Raw genomic sequence first — 19,934 nt, 5'->3', positions numbered from 1 at the left:
TTGAAGAAACTCCGAGCAAGACTGCCCAACACCCAGCCAGGAGCCCCTCCCGTGCCCTGAGTCACAAGGCTCAAACTTCTTTACGTCTATCCTGGATGCTTCCCTGGAATGACCTTTAAGGAAATCTTTCTACTTGAAATGCTGGATGTGAAGAGAGTTGAGACTTCAAAGTGAGCACACACAGAGGGGCCCTGGGGAGCTGTCTCAGGTAACAAAGCTCTTCCTTTACACCGCTTCTCCATGCTTTAACGTGGCTCCCCTGTGCAAAGCGAGAGGAATAGGCAGGACCACAAGAAGCAAAAGCAAAGGGAAGTCATCTTTCAAGGCCAAAAGGTTACATAAAACATAATAAAATACAACTGTTTCCTTTAAAACTTTTAATGGACAGGAAATGGTATAGAATAACTGCCAAGTTACATAAATTAACTTTTTTGTTAATGTTTGTGATCCAGGAAAGAACACACTATCAGTCGATGCAAACTACTTGGGCGTTTTTGCCAGACGCTGTCTGGGCGCATGACTGCGTGTGGGCCATGGATCCATCTTCACATGGTCCAGAAAAAGATGCGGCTGCCGTATTTGGCAGGCTTCAGGTCTCCTTCTATCTCTGGGTTGGGCTCCGGTCTTGGTCGTGAGTGATAGGGATTCTCTGGTAAAGGTCGATCTGTTTTCACTTTGGTGACCTGGGAAGGGTAAAGACAGAAGAGGCAAAGTTGAGAGAAAGGTTGCAGTCGTTTGTGACCATAAATGAGCCCTCTGGTGTCTCCTCTCTGCTCTTGCTGCCCTAGCTGATCTCAACTTTAAAGCCCCAGCAAAGCACATTTATTCCTTGAGCAAACACTTGGAAATCCTACTTTGCATCATTCTGCACAGTGCAAGCTGAGGATATAGAAAGAATGTGATACACCCTGTCAAGGGGCTTGCTGTTCAGCGAGGGAGAGAGACAGGAGTACCAACCAAGGCCTCTTGATTACCACATTATCCAACTACCATACTGGAGATACCATCCACACTGAGGGCTGGGGTTCTGGGCTGTTTCTGAGGAGTTAATGTTTAGCTTAAACTGGAAGGATGAACAGGAGTCGGGCAGGAAGATTCGGGAGGAACAAAGGGTACCTACAAAGATCGAAGTATGGCTTTAGAATGGCCAAAGCAAAGGCTGCAGGGATATCTAACCTGTTAGGGGGACACCTCACCAAGTTATTAACTAACCAAGTGTCATGAGAAATGACCTGAGCACATTACTCCACTTCATTCTTATACTCCTATTGGTCATTTTGCAGAGGTTCACTAGGCCTCCTCGCTAAAGTGGAAGGACTAGGACACAAAGCCAGACTGCCTACTGTGAGGCCTGCAGTTTTGGGGTTTTAATGTTACTGGCGACTGAACTCGGGGCCCCACCAATGTTAGACAAGACTCTACTTCTGAGCTACATCCCTATCCTTTTTGAGACAGGGTTTCACTAAGTTGTCCAGGCTACCCTTGAACTTGTGATCTTCCTGCCTCAGCCTCCTAAGTAGCTAGGATTACAGGCATGCTCCACTATATCCAGCTTAAAGCCTGCATTTTAAAATCCCATACAACACTAGTAACAAGCTGGATGATACAGGGTACTGAGTGATATACAAAGGTGTTTGGATTTTAATCTGGAAGCAGGAAAGTAACTAATCACATCTATCAGCTGGAAAGTGTGGAAGCTGGACTGGAGAGAGGCAAGACCAAGCTTGGGGAGCTGAGCCAACAAGCCAAGTGAGACGGTGAACTGTAACAGGTAGAGATAGAAGGTATTTACATCCACATCACCCTAATAGTCACCAAAATCTCAACTGCAACACTACCAGAAATAAGGTAAGGTGAGCAGACCATAGTTATCAGTAGTCTTCTGATTGTTTTTGTTTTGTTGTTTTTTTTTGTTGGTACCGGGGATTGAACTCGGGACCTTGCGCTTTCGAGGCAGGCACTGGAACCACTGAGCTAAATCCCCGGCCCTAATCTGCATATATATGTGTAAATTCGGAAACCACATGTGTGTGTGTGTGTGTGCGCGTGCGTGCGTTCAGAGCTCTCACCTATACAATCACAGATATCAGAACCGCCCCTAGGTGACATTCATCGCTTTCAGCCCACAGGTGAGGATCAGGGAGGCTGACTTGCCTAAGGTAAAGGTACATGGTAACATGAGAGCTGGAGCTGGAAGTAAAGTCTTCAGGTTTGGTTTTTTTTTTTTTTTTTTTTGGTACCGGGGATCAAACTTGGGACCTCGCACTTGCCAGGCAGGAGTCGGAACAACTGAGCTAAATCCCTAGCCCTATAGATTTGTTTTTATTTGCCTTGGAACAGCTTTCCCACCTCTGCATAATTACAGAAAACTAATGGTTCCTTATTGCTTGACAGAGTAATTCTAAATGCCTTTAGCTGATATTTGAAGCTTTTTCAAGAAACTCAAAATATTTATGAAATAAACCTAGAAAAATGTTTCTGAAACCTAAAGTAATCAAGAACCGCTTGAAAGAACAAATTGAAGAAAAAATATAAAGCAACTTCCTCTTCAACAACACCTCCAGGACATTAAAGGAGCCGAGGCTTACGGTCAAACCAATGACCAAGTAATCAGTTTGGGTGGCCTACTTCATGTTGCATTTCCCATCAGTAACATGGGGCTATGAGTAGCTCACAGGGTCACTGGGACAAAGTGGGAAAGTACACATAAAGTGCCTGATTGTAGTAGGTACTCCATTAAGTTATTTTTAATACTATAGTGATAGGGCTGGGGACATAAGCTCAGTGGTGCCGCACCTGCCTGGCAAGCGCAAGGTCCTGAGTTCGATCCCCATACTGCAAAAAAAAAAAAAATTATTGTGATGATGAGATTGTGGATGAGAGTGCAATTCTGCCAAAGGCCAGCAGGTCAGAAACTTCAGGAAATGGCTCGATGTCTAAGCTGAGGCCAGTTGAGTAAGGAGGAATTCACCAGGGGACTGAATGTAGGAGGGAAGGGCAACTGGGTGGGGACAGAATGCAAAAGTGAATGAAAGCTAAAATTTAGACTGTATCCAGCTCATTATCACTTTTCTAGCAAGAGACTAGACACTGAAGGATATATAACAAAACACGACAATCTGCTATATACAAAGAACAGAAAACTAAGCTTAACTGTTGACTGAAGTACCCAAGTACTTCATGGGGATTCATGATATAATGCTTTATCTTACAAGCAACTGAGAGTCCCTTTAAGGGTTTTTTTTTTTTTGGTACCAGGGATCAAACTCAGGACCTTGCGCTTGTGAGGCAGGTGGCGGCACCACTGAGCCCCCTTTAAGGTTTTTAAAAACAAAGTGATATAAAATTTATTTTCCACACAGAGCACTGCTATAGTGCAGTTTCGTACTAAATTCTTCAATTTCAGAGGATGAATTATCTCCTAAGGCTCAAAGTGATCCACCTTTCTCTCCCAGAATTGCAAGTACTTCAAGTCAAGAACTCCCCTCCAACAAGAAAATAGGGCCAATGAAAGAATTCAGAAAATATTCCAGGAGATGCTAATCTAATAATGACCATATGGAGTTAGCAAGAGTAATAAAGACAGTCAGGCTTCTAGCTCTGATGTTTCCACAGATGATACTATCACAAATAAGACAGGTAATACAGGAGAAAGAGAAGGAGAACACATTTTTTAACAAGCATGTACTGTTTAATCTTAGGTATGTTTAATCTGAAAAATTTGGCACAAGTCTGATACTATTTCCCCAATGAATTCTACAATAACCTCAAGGATGTTTCTGACTCAGTGTTTCCCTAACATTTTGTTTATCATCCTCTACTCTTCTCTTCTTCAATTAGCTAATTAACCAAATCCACACATGCTGGAAGCTCTAAAGAATAGCTCTGTTAAAAATGCTCCCTTTAGGGGCCAGGGATTTAGCTTAATGGTTCCAGCGCCTGCCTTGCAAGCGCAGGGTCCCGAGTTCAATCCTCGATACCAAAAATAAATAAATAAATAAATAAAAAATACTCCCTTTGGGTTTGCACAATCACTCCATAATTAATCTGTCTGGTAAATCTGTACTTCTTGCATCCTGCCTGCCTGTACTCATAGAGAGACCCCTCTCTGTCCCCTCCTGCCGGCCCCCACCCCTGGGTCACAGTGTTACCCAGAAGGAGCGATTTTACCTTTGACAGTTCTCCCAGGTCAGGCCGCACCCAGCCCAGTTTGTCCAGCACACACTCATCAAACTTTGCCTGTTGTTTGCGGCAGTTACAAAATGACTGCAGGCCGGAAAAATCAAGACAGGTCCAATATTCTGTAAAAGGTTCTGCACAGTGACGCTTTAGCTGCCTGGAAAAGAGGGGTGGGTTAGGAGGGTCTTTGCAAAACAGCAAAAAACAAAGAAGTGCAAAAGAAGCAGGCACAAATCTCAAATATATAGCCTCGTTTTTTGAAAAGTATGAGAATAAATACTCTTACCTCACAAGACAACTTCAAGACAATCAAGTTGATAAGCAGTATGTGTATACACACACACACACACACACACACACACACACGCACTCTCAGAAATAAAACCTACTCTTTTATACAGCAAAAAGAAAAGGCACAAGTATTCAAGTATTTTACTCAAGAGGTGAAATTGTCATTTGGGACCTATTTATTTTCTTAAAATCTAATTCTAAAGAGGATCAGCTCAGCAAATTTAGAAGAGAAGCATAGTCAGAGACAGGCATGCTGACAAAAGTCAGAGGTGACAGGCAATGTAAAGGAGCTAGAAGTTCGAAAAGTAAATACACAAACTAAGGAGCAGAAGATCCTGGGGTCTCTTTGTTATCAAGAAGATAGTTAATCCAGGCGCATGCCTGTAATCCTAGCTGAGAGGCTGAGGCAGGAAGATGTTAAGTTTGAGACCAGCCAGGGCAACTTAATGACAGTAGGATTCTGTCTCAAAATTAAAAGGGTTGGGGATGTAGCTAAGTGCAAAGATTCTGGATTCTACCCCCAGTATAACACAAAAAGAGGGGAGGAGAGGGGAAGAAAGGGGAAGAGAGGGGAAGGAAAAGGAGGGGAGGGAATCAGAGAGAAGGGAAGGAGTACCCAGAGGAAACTGTGCCTTTTATTCCTGCCCTTCAGCCACTCGGCTCCCCTCCCAGGGATCCAGCAGCATGACCCATTTCCTGGGGACCCTGGCAGCACTACAAGAGTAACCTGCACCCACACATCCTCTGCTCGAGAATAATCACTCTGGCTGGGAGAAAGCTAACGTTTCGAGGGGAGTTCTATCTTCTTCCAACTGCTGAGGTCAAAAAGAGGTTCTCCTGGCACAGATGCAGTTACCCACAACCAAAGGCCATCGTCTACTAATGCTACAAACAGCAACTTCAGTGGGGAAAAATTCCTTTCAGACAGGCAGTTAGGCAGCTTAGAAGGAACGACCCTCAAACATTTTACCTACTACTTCCTGGTCTCAGAAAAAACGTTCTGCCAAAGCTCTCGAGAAAATAAAAATTTTTAAAACAATTAAACAGAGGCAGGCATGGTGACACACACCTGTAATCCCAGCACTCGCAGGAGGCTGAGACAGGATTGCTGTGAGTTAGAGGCCAGCCTGGGCTGCGTAGAGTTCAAAGCCAGGCTGAACTACATAGCAAGACCTTGTCTCACAAAATAAAAAAAGAAAAATTAAATAACCATATACATTCAACCTTGCTTATAATCAAATCAATCCCAATTCAAACATAACAAAATATCATTTCATGATTAAAATGAATAATTGATAATTTGAAATAGGAAAAGGTCCAAAGGTGTAGGGGTGGTGGGAGGGGAAGGGGAAAGGGAAGAAGGGAAAAGAAAAATTATGAGAAAAGAAAAAAAAATGGAAACAAAATCTATGTAAATAGGGAAGGGTGGAGGGGGTGAAGGGCGCACAGGTAATGGGGGGAGAAAATAAGAATCAAGATATACCATGTACAGCTACAAACACCCAATGATAAATGTAAACGTACTGTATACCTAAAATGTACCAATAAAAGAATTTTTTAAAATATATCATTTCATACCTAAAAACATTTACATATCCACACCAGTACACAGTGCTGAGGACAGCATAAATTGACCCAACTTTAAAAAAATAGTAAGGCAATAAAATTCATGAGTTATTAATAATGTTCAAAGCTGGGGATTTAGCTCAGTGGTTCCACTGCCTGCCTCACAAGGGCAAGGTCTCGAGTTCAATCCCCGATACCAGAGAATAAAAAATAAAAAAATGTTCAAAGCCTTTTATAGATTAATCTCATTGCTGAGAAATTTATGTCAAGGAATTAAAATTAAAAGATGAAAAAGAGCTACATAAAAAGGTAGTCACTACAGATTTATCCAAAACCACCAAAAGTTGAAACCATTAGTGATGTTCAATAACAGGAATTGGTGAAGTATATTATGTTTGATTTATCTTTGGACGGAGTATTATACAGCCATTAAAAATGATCATAAAGACTACATAGCAGCTGGACATGGTGCTATACACCTGTAATTCCAGCACTCAGAAGACTGAGGCAGGAGGATCACTGGGAGTCTGAGGCCATCCAACCTGAGCTACATACTGTAGTGAGTTCAAGGCCAGCCTGGAATACACAGCAAGAAGCTGTCTCAAACCCCTTCCCCAAATGAAGACTACACAGCAACTTGAAAAAGTGTTTCCAATAAGACAGCAGAAGCAAGAAAAGGAAAGCAGATATTCTGCTAAGGTATTTAAGCTTTCCCTCTCCTATCATTATAGTGAACATCTATGGTTTCGCTAGCCAGCAGTTCCTCCTCATTCTTCTGCAATATCTTTGCAATTTTCCTTTGGGGGAGCAAGCCCTCCTAGTCTCGGCAATGTGGATGGATGACAGTTAAACTACTCCTTGCTTTAGGCCTGACCAATTGGGGCATTTTCTCTCCTGAAGCACAACTGGCTCAAAAATACACACAAGGTGTCACCCAGTGTCACCCAGTGTCAAAGCACTGAGACTCAGCGCAGAGGCTGTGCTCGAGCATAATGCTGGAGAAATGGCACTGTCTAGGGCCGCCAAGCAAGGAGCTAAGCAGCCTCGAGTGGCTGCCGGCCATTTCCACTACAGCAAGGTGAGAGTTTCTCTGAACACAAGGTCAACACAGAAAAGCAGGATTAGGAGATTACGGGAAGAAAACAGGAGGCAAAAAGACATCTAGGAGTTCTGAAATCATTGAATCCCTTGAATACAAACCTGCCTGAAGCCAGGACCATTTCTGGATGTTAGAGGAGTAGGCGCCACTTCCCTGAGTTGAGTTTCTGTCCCTTCTAACACAGCTCTACCCGTTATGGCTGTTAAAATGTTCTATAATTACACACCTGGGTTTTTGTACTTGCCGGTCGGGCACAGTGGCCTCCCTCAAAACCTGAGTCGACACACATTCCTTCATCACAAGTGTGCATTCTGCAGTAATGGTAACAATCTAGTGAATGCTTGCTGACAAGCACTGCGCCGGATTCTTGTTACGTGCCTTTTCAAATTTTTCACAGCAATACTGTATAAAATAGGTGTCATTTTTCAGTTTAAAAACTGAAACTCATGGAGATTAAAGAACATGCCATATAATAAAACCAAAAATAACTATTATTTACCTTGCTCTATCTGATTTCAAACCCCATGAAATTTCTACTAAAATTATCCTATCTCATTAGCTGGATGTTCACTTATTCAAGAATACCACATTTCAGGGCCAAGGATGTAGCTCAGTGGTGCCGCAGTGCCTGTCTTGCAAGCACAAGGTCCTGAGTTTGATCCCAGGTAGCAAAAAAAAAAAAAAAAAGAGTACCACATTTCAACTACACAGGCACTGGCATAAAGGACTCTTACCTGAAGAAGTCCAGAGTGCACTTGTTGACCAGCTTGCCCTCCTCCAGACAGCGCCTCGGGTCTTTCTCTTCCCAGCGGCACAGCATGAACTCCTTGTTGGCCTTGTCACACTGGGCCCCTAGGTGATGGGCGGCAGCTTTAAGCACAGCAGAGCTGACTCTCACCTGAGGAAGGAACGCAGGACAGAGACGGGACTGAAGCCAAGGGTCGCTTCCTCAGCGTTACCGAGTGTTGGCCAAGACAGAAGGTAGCACTGTTCTGACTTTGCCAAGACAAAGAAAAGATGGGGCGGCCATGATAATTCTCTAGCATCTCCGGTGCTTTAGCAAGCACAATGCTCTTTCACAGACATCATTTTCCTCATGTTTACAATAATCTCACTGAACGTGTATTACCGTGCCCATTTTAGAGATAAAGACACTGCAGCCCTAATACAATCTTGCTTAAAAGGAGAAGGGAGGCACGTGGAACGTACGGGGAGGAGCCAACTCTGGACGGCTTTGCTGAGTTTCCACTCTGGGAATAAAACAGACTAAGGATACAAAGCTGTATGATTCATAGAGGACTAAGGAATCACAGACGCTAAGAGATTGGAAGGGGTGAGAAAGAGCATCTAGTCCAGCGAACTATTATTAACAATAAATTACCGTTGAAGACATTGGCACAGGAAAAGACTTTATGAACAAAACCTTAGTACCATGGGAACTAGCACAAAGAATCAACAACTGGGATCTCATCTTATTAAAAAGCTTTAGCGGGCCGGGGATTTAGCTCGGTGGTGCCACTGCCTGCCTCTCAAGCGCAAGGTCCTGAGTTTGATCCCAGGTACCGAAAAAAAAAAAAAAGTTTTTGCACTTCAAGAGAAACCACCAACAGAGCTAAGAGACAGCGTACAATGTGGGAAAAAATTTTTAGCAGCTGTACCTCAAAGGACTACTATCTAGAATATATAAAAAACTTTAAAAAATCAGACCCTCCAAATTTAAAGACCCAGTCCAAAAATGGGCATCTGAAATGAACAGACATTCTCAGACAAAGAAGTAGAAATAGCAAATAAACATATGAAAAAATGTTCAGCATCATTGGTCATTCGAGAGATGCAGATGAAAACAACACTGAGATTCCACCTCACCCCACAAAGAATGGCTGCTATCATGAAATCAACCAATAACAAATGCTGGCAGGGTTGTGGGGAGAAAGGAACCCTTCTCCAGTGTTGGTGGGAGTGCAGACTGGTGCAACCACTGTGGAAATCAGTATGGAGATACCTCAAAAAACTAGGATTAGAGTCCCATTTGACCCAGGTATTCCCCTGCTGGGTATCTTCCCCAAAGAATTAAAAGAATCATACCACAGCGATATATGTGCACCCATGTTTATAGCGGCACAGTTTGTAATAGCTAAAGCTTGGAAACAGCCCAAGTGCCCATCAACTGGAGACTGGATAAAGAAAATATGGATTTTTTTTTATAAAACTGAGTACTACTCAACCATAAAGAATGAGAAACTAGATACATTTACAGCTAAATGGATGCACATTGAGGTCATACTCTTAAGTCACATAAACAGGACACACATGTGTAAATACTGAATAGGTATTTAAGGATTGTGTATATAAGGATTAAAATGAATAATTGATAATGTGAAATAGGAAAAAAAGGATCAAAGGGGAAGGGGAAGTGGGAAGGATAGGGGAAAGGAAAGAAGAGAAAGGAAAAAATATGAGGAAATGAAAAAATGGAAAAGTCTTTGTAAATAGGGAGGGGTGGAGGAGTTGAAGGGAGGCCAGGGGAATGGGGAAAAAATAAGAACCAAGATACATTATGTAAAGGTACAAGTTCCCAATGATAAATGTAAATGTATTGTATACCTAAAATGTACCAATAAAAGAATTTAAGAAAAAAAATTTTTAAAAAGGACAGAAATAGGTTTTAAATTCCTTCCTAATGCAAAAGGGGAATCTGCCTGCTCAGCATTTTCTTCCAGTCTCCAGTAAGAGGACACTGTGCGCGCGCGCGCGTGCGCGCGCACACACACACAAATAATAATTACCAGAATTAGTGAATTAAAAAAAAAATCATTTAGAGCAAATCCAAAGTCTCTATCCCTGTAACTATACCAGTCTCCTTTACTTACACTCCAGTAAGTTTTCTTGAAAAGAAACAAAGTATAGTCACAACTGGCTCATAGGGAATTGCAAACAATCCCAGGCCTATCTAATAGCTGCACCAGCAAAGGTCCTGCTGGCCTCTACTCTACTGCCTTTTCCCATATCAGTATCACATTCACTCATTCATTGAGGGTTTTGTTTTGTTTTTGTAAACAGGGTCACACTATGTAGTTCAGGTTGGCCTCATTCTCACAGCTATTCTGCTGCCTGAGCCCGCCAAATGCTGGAATGAGAGGTGTGCACCACTATTCCCAGACACAGTGTTTTAATTACCAGAACTCAACAGAGTATTTTGTATCTGGGAGAACTCTTCTTCATTCTTCCTTTGCAAAATCACCTTGGCGAGCTGGCATGGTGGGAGATGCCTGTTATCCCAGCAAGTGGGAGGCTGAGGCAGGAGGATCCCTTGAGTTGGTGGCCCGCCTGGGATATAGAGTGAGATCAAGGCCGGTCTGAACTACATATTGAGGATCCTGTCTCAAAAATATGATAAAATATGAAATCATCTTGGCTATTCTTTCAGAACATCCCCAACAGTCTGCATGTGAACTGCATTAAATTTAGTTACACACTACATTAGGGGAGAATGAATACTTTTACAATACAGGTTGAATACCTCATCTGAAATGCTTGGGATCAGAGGTGTTTCTGATTTTAGAAATATTTTTATATCCTGGGGATGGGACCCAAATCTAAACCCCAAATTCACCTTATACACATAGCCTAAAGGTAGTTATACAATATTACTTTGTACACCTGTTTTTTGGAGGGTTGGTTTGTTATTTCAAGACAGGGTCTTGTTGTATAGTTCAGGTTCGCCTTAAACTCCCTATGTAGTCCAAGATGGCCTTGAGCATGCAGTGACCCTTCTGCCTCAGCCTCCTAAGTGCTGAGATTACAGGCATGCACCACCAAACCTGGCTGGGTACCTGTGTTTTAACTGCAACCTGTCCTATGAGATCAGATGTAGGGACTGGGGATTTAGCTCAGTGGTTCTGCCACCTGCCTCGAAACCGCAAGGTCCCGAGTTTGATTTCTGGTACCAAAAAAAAAAAAGAGATCAGCTGTGGAATTTTCCATTTGTATTATCATGTCAGTGCTCAAATGTTTCAGATTTTAGAGTATTTCAGATTTCGGACGAAGGATGTCTCAACCTGTCTTGGGTCTCTGTTCAAATTTTATGTCCTCAGACAGCCTTCCCCTGATTACCCTGCATAAGCTACATCTGACTGCTAGAATGTAAGCCCCAAGAGAGTAGAGATTTTGTTTTCAATAGAGATCCAAAACTTTAAAGATATCAATTCTTCCTAAATGAAGCTATAATTAAATACATTTACCATGCTCCAACAAGCACCCAAAATAGTGTCTAGCACAAGTAGCTGTTGAACACCCACTCTGCCAGGCAATGGAGATGATACTTACAAAAGACGTAAGAAAACATTAATTCTCATCCAGAACATAGTAGTGCTTTCCACCTATCCATAGTCAGATCATTCCTGCCTTTTCGTTAAAATTATAATTTCCTTCACAAATGGACTTGCGCATTTCTTGTTTATTCCTGAATATTTTAGTATTTTTCATACTACCTAAATGGGTAGTAATGAGTTTTCAAATTGCTTATTGCTTGACTGTACGTTGTACATTCTCTCTAGCCATCTTACTGAATGAACTCTTGTTAATTCTGACATAAAACTTAAGAGGATTATTAGAAAACAATTACCATTTACAACTAAAAACTGTTTCTTTTCCTTTCCAATATTTGTATCTTTTTTCCTTCTTACTCTGTTTTCCTTACTTCTCTGACTAAACTCACTTGGACAATAAAGATGAACAGGAACAGCAGAACCGGGCATGGTGGCCCACACCTGTAATCTCTGCACTCAGAGGAGCCTGAGGAAGGAGGATCACCATGAATGTGGGGCCAGCCTGGGCCTCAGAGTGAGTTCAAGGTCAGCCTGAATTACATAGTGAGACCCTGTCTCAAACACCAAAATGAAACACCCCATGGCAACAGGAGTAGGCAACTTTCCCCCCTTAGACTTTACAGCAGTTTGGTAGTTACTGTTGATACCTGGGATAGAGCTGTTTAGACACTCCTTAAGGGTGTTTTTTTCTAATGCTAACTGGTTTTGCTTTACTGTTGCTGTTATTCTCTACAAGTCTAGAATTTTCAAGCTTCTTTTTATAAAACTTATAAATCTAATACAGAGCATGAACAGATTTTCTAAAACTGATTCATGTTTCTAGAATAAAATCTTGTTTGCCACTATATGCTATACTTTAATATACTACTGGATTTAATTTGCAAAATTAAGGACTTAACGTGAGAAAGTCTACAGTTTTATTTGTATGTACTTTACATGGGTTAAATTACTAATAAGATAAATAGCTGGAAAAGAGAATGAGAATAGGGTTATAATTACATCTATGAATATTACAACTATCATAATTATCCAAACAAAAGTAATGATGTAAGTCAAAACCGCCATGACAATTCTAATAAATTTATGTAAAAAAATCTGTAAATGTTTGTATTAAAGGGTTTTTTTTTTTTGGTACCTGGGATTGATCTCAGGACCTTAAGCTTGAGAGGCAGACATGGTGCCACTGAGCTAAATCCCCCGCCCTCTATTAAAGTTTTTTAAAATAAAAGTTTATTCAGGTTAACTAAGTGGACCATGTTTACTTATTATTACCTATAAACAGATGGGAGAATAAACTGAACAAACTTTTAAAGCTTAACACACTTAGAAAATTAAGTTAGCTATATTTATTTATCAAATGCTCTACAATATCCTAAGTGACTGCTATAATTGCTCAAATGCCCAATGGCAATCATACATAAAAAAAGCCTTCCAGCGGGCCAAGGATTTAGCTCAGTGGTTTCCCCGCCTGCTGTCCAAGCACAAGGTCCTGAGTTCGATCCCTGGTACCAAAACAACAACAACAAAAAAGCCTTCAGCATTATTTACTTTTCTACAAATGCGGAGATCTTATCAAAATGAAGGTGCATCTGTGTTGTTCGGTATATAAATACCATGAGAACTGTTCATGGAATCCATTTCCTAGCTGATGAACAAGAGGGATGGGCTTGAGGTGACAAGCTGGTCAGTGGCGACCTCAGAACTGGAACCAGGACATCACCGTTAGGGAAGAACTTGCAATGGTACCACATCCCCTCTCCTGCTTCCACACTAAGACATGAATTCCAACAGCTGCAGTGTCCTTTCACAGCTGCTCACCATGAATATGCTCTCTCAAATGCATTCGGTTCCCTTTTTCACAGGAACATGGAATTTCAACATCCTTCCTCATTCGGTCTCACACAGCCACCCTGCACAGCAGGAATCAACAGTCTGCATGGGTGGAAAGTGAAGCAGAGAAAGTTCCAATCTACAGTGTATCAATCTTCCAGTCCAAGCTTCCTGAAACTGGGTCTGCACCTCTGTACTTCATTTATGCCAGGTGACATATTTTCATTAATTTATGCAAAGTAAAGCATGATACTACTTATCTTATAGACTCATTGTAAGGATCAAATAAGACATGTAAGAGTACTAAGAACAGTGCCTGACACATAGAAAAGTACATCATCAATATTAGCTAGTATTTTTATTTTTATTCAAAATTGTGAATGTGTCCAAGGATTTTGTAGTCCAAAGCTTCTAAATACTTTTTCCACGAGATTGTGTCACAATTCTTAGTCAATGACAATGGGTTTAACCTGCTCCTCAAACCTGCTGCTTTTTTTGGCTTCCCAAGTTTTATTGTTATGTTGCAAATACAACACTGATCCACAACCTTTCCTACCTTTGTTATTAATCCACTGCTACGTCAGATCAATTCCAGATACAGGTACTGTACCTGTTCTTTGTTCTCTGTAAGCAGTCAGCAGTGAAATTAGGTTCACTAACATCTTTTTCAATTTTAATAGCCACTCAGACTAGTAATCTCGCTTTTTTTTTCTATCTTCAATCCATTCTTCATAAAGCTGCTGAAGTGATCATCCTAAATAACAGCCCTTACTTTATTATTAAAACAAATTAGCAGGCCGGGGTTTTAGCTCAGTGGTGCTGCCACCTGCCTAGCAAGTGCAAGGTCCTGAGTTCGATCCCTGGTACCAAAAAAAAAAAAAAAAATCCGAGAATTAAACCAACAAATTAGCAACCAAGCCTTCAAAGGATTCAGCCTTAATAGCAGAATAAAACCCAAACTTCTTATTAAGCATTCAAAGTTTTCTGGATCCAAACTTGCCAGCCTTCTCATCCACATTTCAAAAAGGGACTATTGGCTGTTCTCTCAAAATACTGAACTCACTGTTCCCAGAACTGATTTTTAGTCCCCTGCATTCTCTCATCTCCTTACCTTTGCTCATATCCTACCCCTGGAGTTCTTCCATCTCTGCCCATAAAAATGCCAGTCTTCAAGTGCCATTTAGCTATGTTTCACATTAGCCCGAGAAATGATGTTTCTATTCCCTTAATAGCCTCAGAGAATTGTACAGCCCAAAACATTTCCTACCTGGGTCAGAAAATGCTAAAAGCAACTAATCAAGGTGACTGAGTAGTTAGGCCTAGAAATTGAACTTCACAATAAATACCACTCTTTCCCTAAACCACGTCTTTCCCTCTTTCATAGTATTTAATTGTACTTTGTCTTATATTGTAGTTATTTACATAATTATCTTTCTCTGAGCTCAACTGCGTAAACTTTAAAGGCAAATTTATTCCAGATAAGAGAAATCTTGTATGAAATAGAACCTCAGATGTTTGTTGAACCAAATTAAAAGTCCAACCAAAAATACAGTAACTCAGCTGGGCTTGATGGTGCATGCCTGTAATCCCACCTCTCGGGAGGCTGAGGCAAGAGCAGAGTTCAAGGCCAGCCTGGGCTATTTAGTGAGTTTAGCTGTTATTTAGAGAGTTTAGGCTATTTCATCCTGAAATACATAGCGAGACCCTATCTCAAAAACAACAACCACAAAAACAGTAACTCAGGTTTAACCTGGCTTCATGGGAGGGCAAGAAATAAAAGACTGGCTCCATCCCAACACCCCTCCTAGCACCTCTTAGTAACTGTGACTTTCTTATGAACCCCTGAACACAACTGAAAATTTCTTCATCTGAGGAAAATAACAGCTGCCATCCTCACAGACATTTAAGACTAAGTGAAGTAATGCGGTACATCAACATAATGCCGAGCATGTATTTCTTTAGTCTTGCCCTCCCTCTCTAATATTTATTACTTTGTCCTGCATGTCAGTCTTCTGCCTTCAAATCTTCCATCTCTTCCCACCAACTCACTTACAGGGTCAAATAGAAACACATGGGTGTGGCCTGTGACTTTACTACCAAGTCCCACCTGAGACTGGTGTACCTCTCCAGGATCAGCACCTGCTACTTCCCACCAACCGGGTCACATCACAGGAAGTGGCTCCCTAAACACAGAAGGTCCTGCGGAGCCTTCTCATTTTACTGAGTTTTGCCCGCAATACAGTAGTTTAAAAGCACAGGTTTCAAATCCAGACCTGGGTTCATGTTCCAACTCCATCACAACCTAGGTATGTGATGTTGGACAAGTCGCTTCTACTTCAGGGCCTATTTCCGATCTACAACACGGAAAGACTACGGTGCTGCTGAGATGAATTTGATAAATTAATGTGTTCAAAGTAATTATTACATCCTCCCTGACTTCCAGGATTGGCTTGACCACGTCAGCTGTAATTAGTAATACTGTTTTTACTTCACTTCTTACAGCACTAACTACACTGTACTGCAACTGCCCCTTGATGTATCTCTCTCCCTATTAGAGTATTAACTCTATGACAGCAGGGACTTCATCTCTTATTTCCCAGGGTACGTGAGCATAGTAATTATTCAACTTTCTCTTAATAAGTGAATGCTTTAAATGTGTCCTGTTACCAAGCACCGGACGGCAGCTGTCAGCTCACTCGCCCTCCCAGTCCCGCGGTAATGAGTTCTGCACGGAGGATACTGCTGGAAGGTGACGGTCGCTCTTTTGAGTGTGAGCACCTGAGGCGGTATACTCACTTCACAGGGAGGTTTGAACGACAGAAAGAGGCCACGGTTGACGCTCAACTTAAAAGTACCATTATTATTCACGGAAGGAAAAGCAGTCGCTGGGGGTGGGGAGGTCTAGCGACAGTGGGAGGCGATAGGGTGCAGTAAGGGTGCGATTCCCCGAGCTGTGCAGGGGACGTTCGGGGTCAACCCTGTATGTTGACTGGTGGCGGGGGTCGGGGGTCGGGGTCGGGGGTCCGGAGCCCAGGGTCCGCAGAGGCGAAGCAGTAATAGGCCCAGGCCTGGGAAGCTGCAGCCCTCTTGCCACTTTAGCCTATCCTTCGGACGTGCCTCACCTCATCCACTTTCAGCTCTTCCAGAGTGGGCAGCTCCACTATCCCAGGCATGACGGCGGCAGCCCAGACCCCGGCGAGGAGCCCTCAGCCGTGTTCCCCAGGTCTCCTTGAACTTGCCTTTCGACCGCCGAGGACGTACACGCGGCGCCTGCGCATGCGCCGCCGGCGACACGCAGGCGCACTGCTCTGCCCAACCGGGAACGACAGACCTGCGCAGTGTCAAGTTGTTGCCGTTCCAAGGGGTGGGGCTTTGTCTTGGCCCCGCCTCCCTCTCTGGTTGTCATAGTGAGGCGGTATACATTGAGACTCTAGGATCCAAGGGCTGGAAACTGTTGGAAGCAGTCGCCATGGAGTACACGGGGAGCAAATTTGTCGGGGAATATGTAGATAGGAGGTAAGGGTCTCTTTGATTCGTTATGCTTTGAATATCTGGGACTGGGAAAAGAAGGCTGTCTTTTGCCTTTGCGAAGGCTCTTGCTGCAGGCACTCTCAGAAACTTACTCGAGTAACTTGCTCAAGGACACAAATCTAATAAGCAATACAGCTAAGATTCATTCATTCTGTACATAGGTGTGTGTGTGTGTGTGTGTGTGTGTGTGTGTGTGTGTGTGCGTGCGTTTGCTATCCGCCAGCTTTAGATATGGAAATTATAAAATCTCAAGATCCTTGCAGAGAGTATAGTCTAGTTGGGAGTGTATTGCCACAAACAAACAAATAAATAAAAAGATAATATCAGATGGCAGTAAGTGCTATGAAAACACATGGAGATAGAGGAAGAGGGACTGTAGCTACTCTGAGTCCAGTATACAGTCATTTCTGAGTATCTGAGGGGCACTGGTTCCAGGACTTCGCATGGATTTCTTTCTCTGTTAGCACTTTCACAGTTGGAAAATACTTGGGGGGGATTGCTTCTGTCCTGAACATGAACAGGACCTTTATTCTATTTACATAACCTTTATACTCACTTAGGTACTATAAATAATTTAGAGAATGTTAAAGTATATAGGATAATGTACAGTCAATTTTATGCAAATCCATGCCATGTTAGACAAGGGACTTGAGGATGCACAAATCTGAAAGTCTTCGAATCAATGCTTGAATCCAGAGTTGCAAAACTTGAAGGTACAGAGATCCAACTATACGTTCTGTCTTCCTTCAAGGAGTTACAATTTAGGAATTATTGGAAATATGTACGCAAATCATTGTATGGACTAATAGTAAAAACTACTTAATTCAACAAATGTTAATTTTTCTCCAAATACTGGGCCCTGAACTTGACCCTGGTCATAATTCTTACCCTCATAAGGCTCACTCAAATATAGTGGGACAAGTTCACATAACACAGGTAACAATTCATTGTGGTCAGCACTGTGGTAGACAGAAGCAGAGGACACACAGAGATGGCCGCTCTTCCTTACCAGCAACCCTGGATGAAAAGATGGAGTCTGTTTTATAGCTGGAGAGAGTGAGGCTGAGTGAGGTGAAGGAGAATGCCAAACAAGTGCTCGTTAGGGATATGAAATACTTTCATCGTGGGATTGTGGACATGGAAAAGAGATGAGGCGTCAAGATTTTGGTGGAATCCATGCTCTGTATTTACAGGTTGGTGGATTCACGGGCATTCTGAGTCCAAATGACAGCGAGATCTATGGTTTAGCCAGGGATGGGGGATAGATTTCTAGAGAAAGTAGAAGTATATATATGGGACGCTATCTCTAATCCTTAATCAACTTTGCAAGGGAGATGGTGTTACCTTCCACTTTCAAAATAAGAAAAGGAAAGCTTAAAAGGCTTGAGACTCTTGTCCAACTCAGCAGGTGAGTGGTAGAGATGCTTGGTGGGTACTCCCTATCACAGTGCTGTGAGATAGTTCACACTGATCTCACAAACAAAGGAACTAGGGTTAGGAGTAGAGAAATGACCTGCCACTATTATTGATTCACAGCTAGGAAACAGTGGAGTCAGAATTTGAACCCAGTTCTGTATCCAAACCATATTATTTATTCCCACAAGGCTTTGCTGCAGTGAAGATGGTAGAGTTTTGGCAGGTAGAGATGAAGGATCGAGCATGTTAGACACAAAAATTTGAGAATCTTGACTTCTTTTCAATGACTAGTGTATTGCAGCAGCCATGTCCATACTTTTGTCCTTGGAATCTGTGTCTGGGTTGGGTTTTTTTGGTACCGCCGGAACTATAGTAGGGATTCCCAGATCTGACGAGGGCTTCTCAACTTTCCATAATTGACAAGAAGTCAGCAGTTGTCTTGCTTGTTACACTTCTTTCCATAATTTGGCCATGTATTCTGTATTGAATTTGTTTTTTAACAGTAATTATCCAGAGTTGTATTTGGGGCCTCTCAAATTTCAGCATGTGATGAAAGAGACAGCATAGTACAGGAAAAAGTGCTTCAGCATGAGAGAGGTCTGGGCTCAAGTCTACCACTTACTAGTTGTAAACTTAATTAACATCCATTCCTCAGTTTCCTCATTTGTAAAATGGGAAAATAATGCTAGTCCATCACAATGTTCCAAGGGATATGTAATGGAGCATAAGGCTGTTATGTGTATGAGGTAAAGAACTAATAGGGTGTTTTGTTTGTTTTAGAGGGGGTAATTTCTTTTTAGAGTTTTGTTTGGCTTGTTGTTGGTGTTTGTTTATTTGTTTATTTGTTTGTTTTTTGAGACAGGCTCCGGCTTTATAGTTCAGGCTGGCCTTGAATTCGCTATGTAGTCCAGGCTGGCCTTGAACTCATGGCGATCCTCCTGTCTCAGCCTTCCAAGTGCTGGGATTTCAGGTGTGCACCACCATGCCCAACTTCGTCTTGTTTTTGAAATGGGGTCTCAGTACGTTGCCCAAAATGGCCTCAAACTCACAATCCTCCTGCCAAGTACCATTTCCTTTTAGAGTTTAAAGGTAGAGAATAGTCTTTTTATATACTGGGAACTTTTATTTTCTGTAGAATCCACTGCTGCTGGCGAAAATGTAAAGTGATACAACAGCTTTGGAAAAGCTTGGTGGTTTCTTTAAAAAATTAGTTAGTCTTTCCACTTCTAGACATTTAACCCCTAGAAGTCAAAGTGTATTTCCATACAAAGGGACATACATGAGTGCTCACAGCTTATTTATTTGTAATAACTCAAAGCTGGAAACAATCCAAGTGTCCCATCAACAGGAAATAAACAAATTGTAGTATATCCATTCAAATATTACTCAGCAAGAAAAGGAGTGGACTATTGGTACACATGACAACATGAATAAATTGCAAAATAATTCCGTTGCATGAAAGAGGCCATGAAGAGTACATATGGAGGACTGGAGATATAACTCAGTGGTACAAAGCTAGCCTATGTGTGTGAGACCCTGGGTTCATTCGCCAGCACACACACACACACACACACACACACACACACACACACGCAAAGAGTACATATTATATGATGCCAATTATATGAAATGTTAGAAAATGCACTAATCTATGGTGATAGAAAGCAGATCAATGGTTGCCTGGGCATGAGGGT

At 42.0% G+C, this 19,934-nt stretch overlaps 2 protein-coding genes across 2 annotated transcripts in view; one reads left to right on the top strand and one right to left on the bottom strand.

Moving 5' to 3' along the window:
* Window positions 1-362: 362 nt before the first annotated feature.
* Window positions 363-16,602, bottom strand: Ndufa8 (NADH:ubiquinone oxidoreductase subunit A8). The gene is made up of 4 exons (XM_004849440.4): window positions 16,416-16,602; window positions 7,870-8,033; window positions 4,171-4,336; window positions 363-683 (listed from the first exon to the last, which is right to left on the bottom strand). The coding sequence occupies exons 1-4, from the start codon at window positions 16,464-16,466 to the stop codon at window positions 546-548; spliced, it is 519 nt and encodes a 172-aa protein (XP_004849497.1). The 5' UTR covers window positions 16,467-16,602; the 3' UTR covers window positions 363-545.
* Window positions 16,603-16,638: 36 nt separating this feature from the next.
* Window positions 16,639-19,934, top strand: part of Morn5 (MORN repeat containing 5) — a 38,360-nt gene continuing 35,064 nt past the window's right edge. The window contains exon 1 of the mRNA XM_004849434.4: window positions 16,639-16,809. Coding sequence (XP_004849491.1) covers window positions 16,763-16,809 — 47 coding nt within the window. The 5' untranslated portion in view covers window positions 16,639-16,762. The remainder of the gene's footprint in view (window positions 16,810-19,934) is intronic.

The sequence above is a fragment of the Heterocephalus glaber genome, unplaced genomic scaffold, assembly GCF_053883595.1.
Source record: "Heterocephalus glaber isolate CG9 unplaced genomic scaffold, H.glaber_assembly_v1.0 deba00001479, whole genome shotgun sequence".
NCBI classification, from domain to species: domain Eukaryota; kingdom Metazoa; phylum Chordata; class Mammalia; order Rodentia; family Bathyergidae; genus Heterocephalus; species Heterocephalus glaber.
Note: the sequence above shows the minus strand (reverse complement) of the source record. Positions and strands in the feature narration are given on the sequence as shown.

Excerpts from the sequence above, each read along its gene's own strand:
- Ndufa8 (XM_004849440.4), bottom strand. The coding sequence starts at position 16,466 with ATGCCTGGGATAGTGGAGCTGCCCACTCTGGAAGAGCTGAAAGTGGAT. Across the intron at positions 8,034-16,415 it reads AAGAGCTGAAAGTGGATGAG|GTGAGAGTCAGCTCTGCTGT; the intron begins GTGAGGCACGTC and ends TTCCTTCCTCAG. Across the intron at positions 4,337-7,869 it reads TGCACTCTGGACTTCTTCAG|GCAGCTAAAGCGTCACTGTG; the intron begins GTAAGAGTCCTT and ends CCTCTTTTCCAG.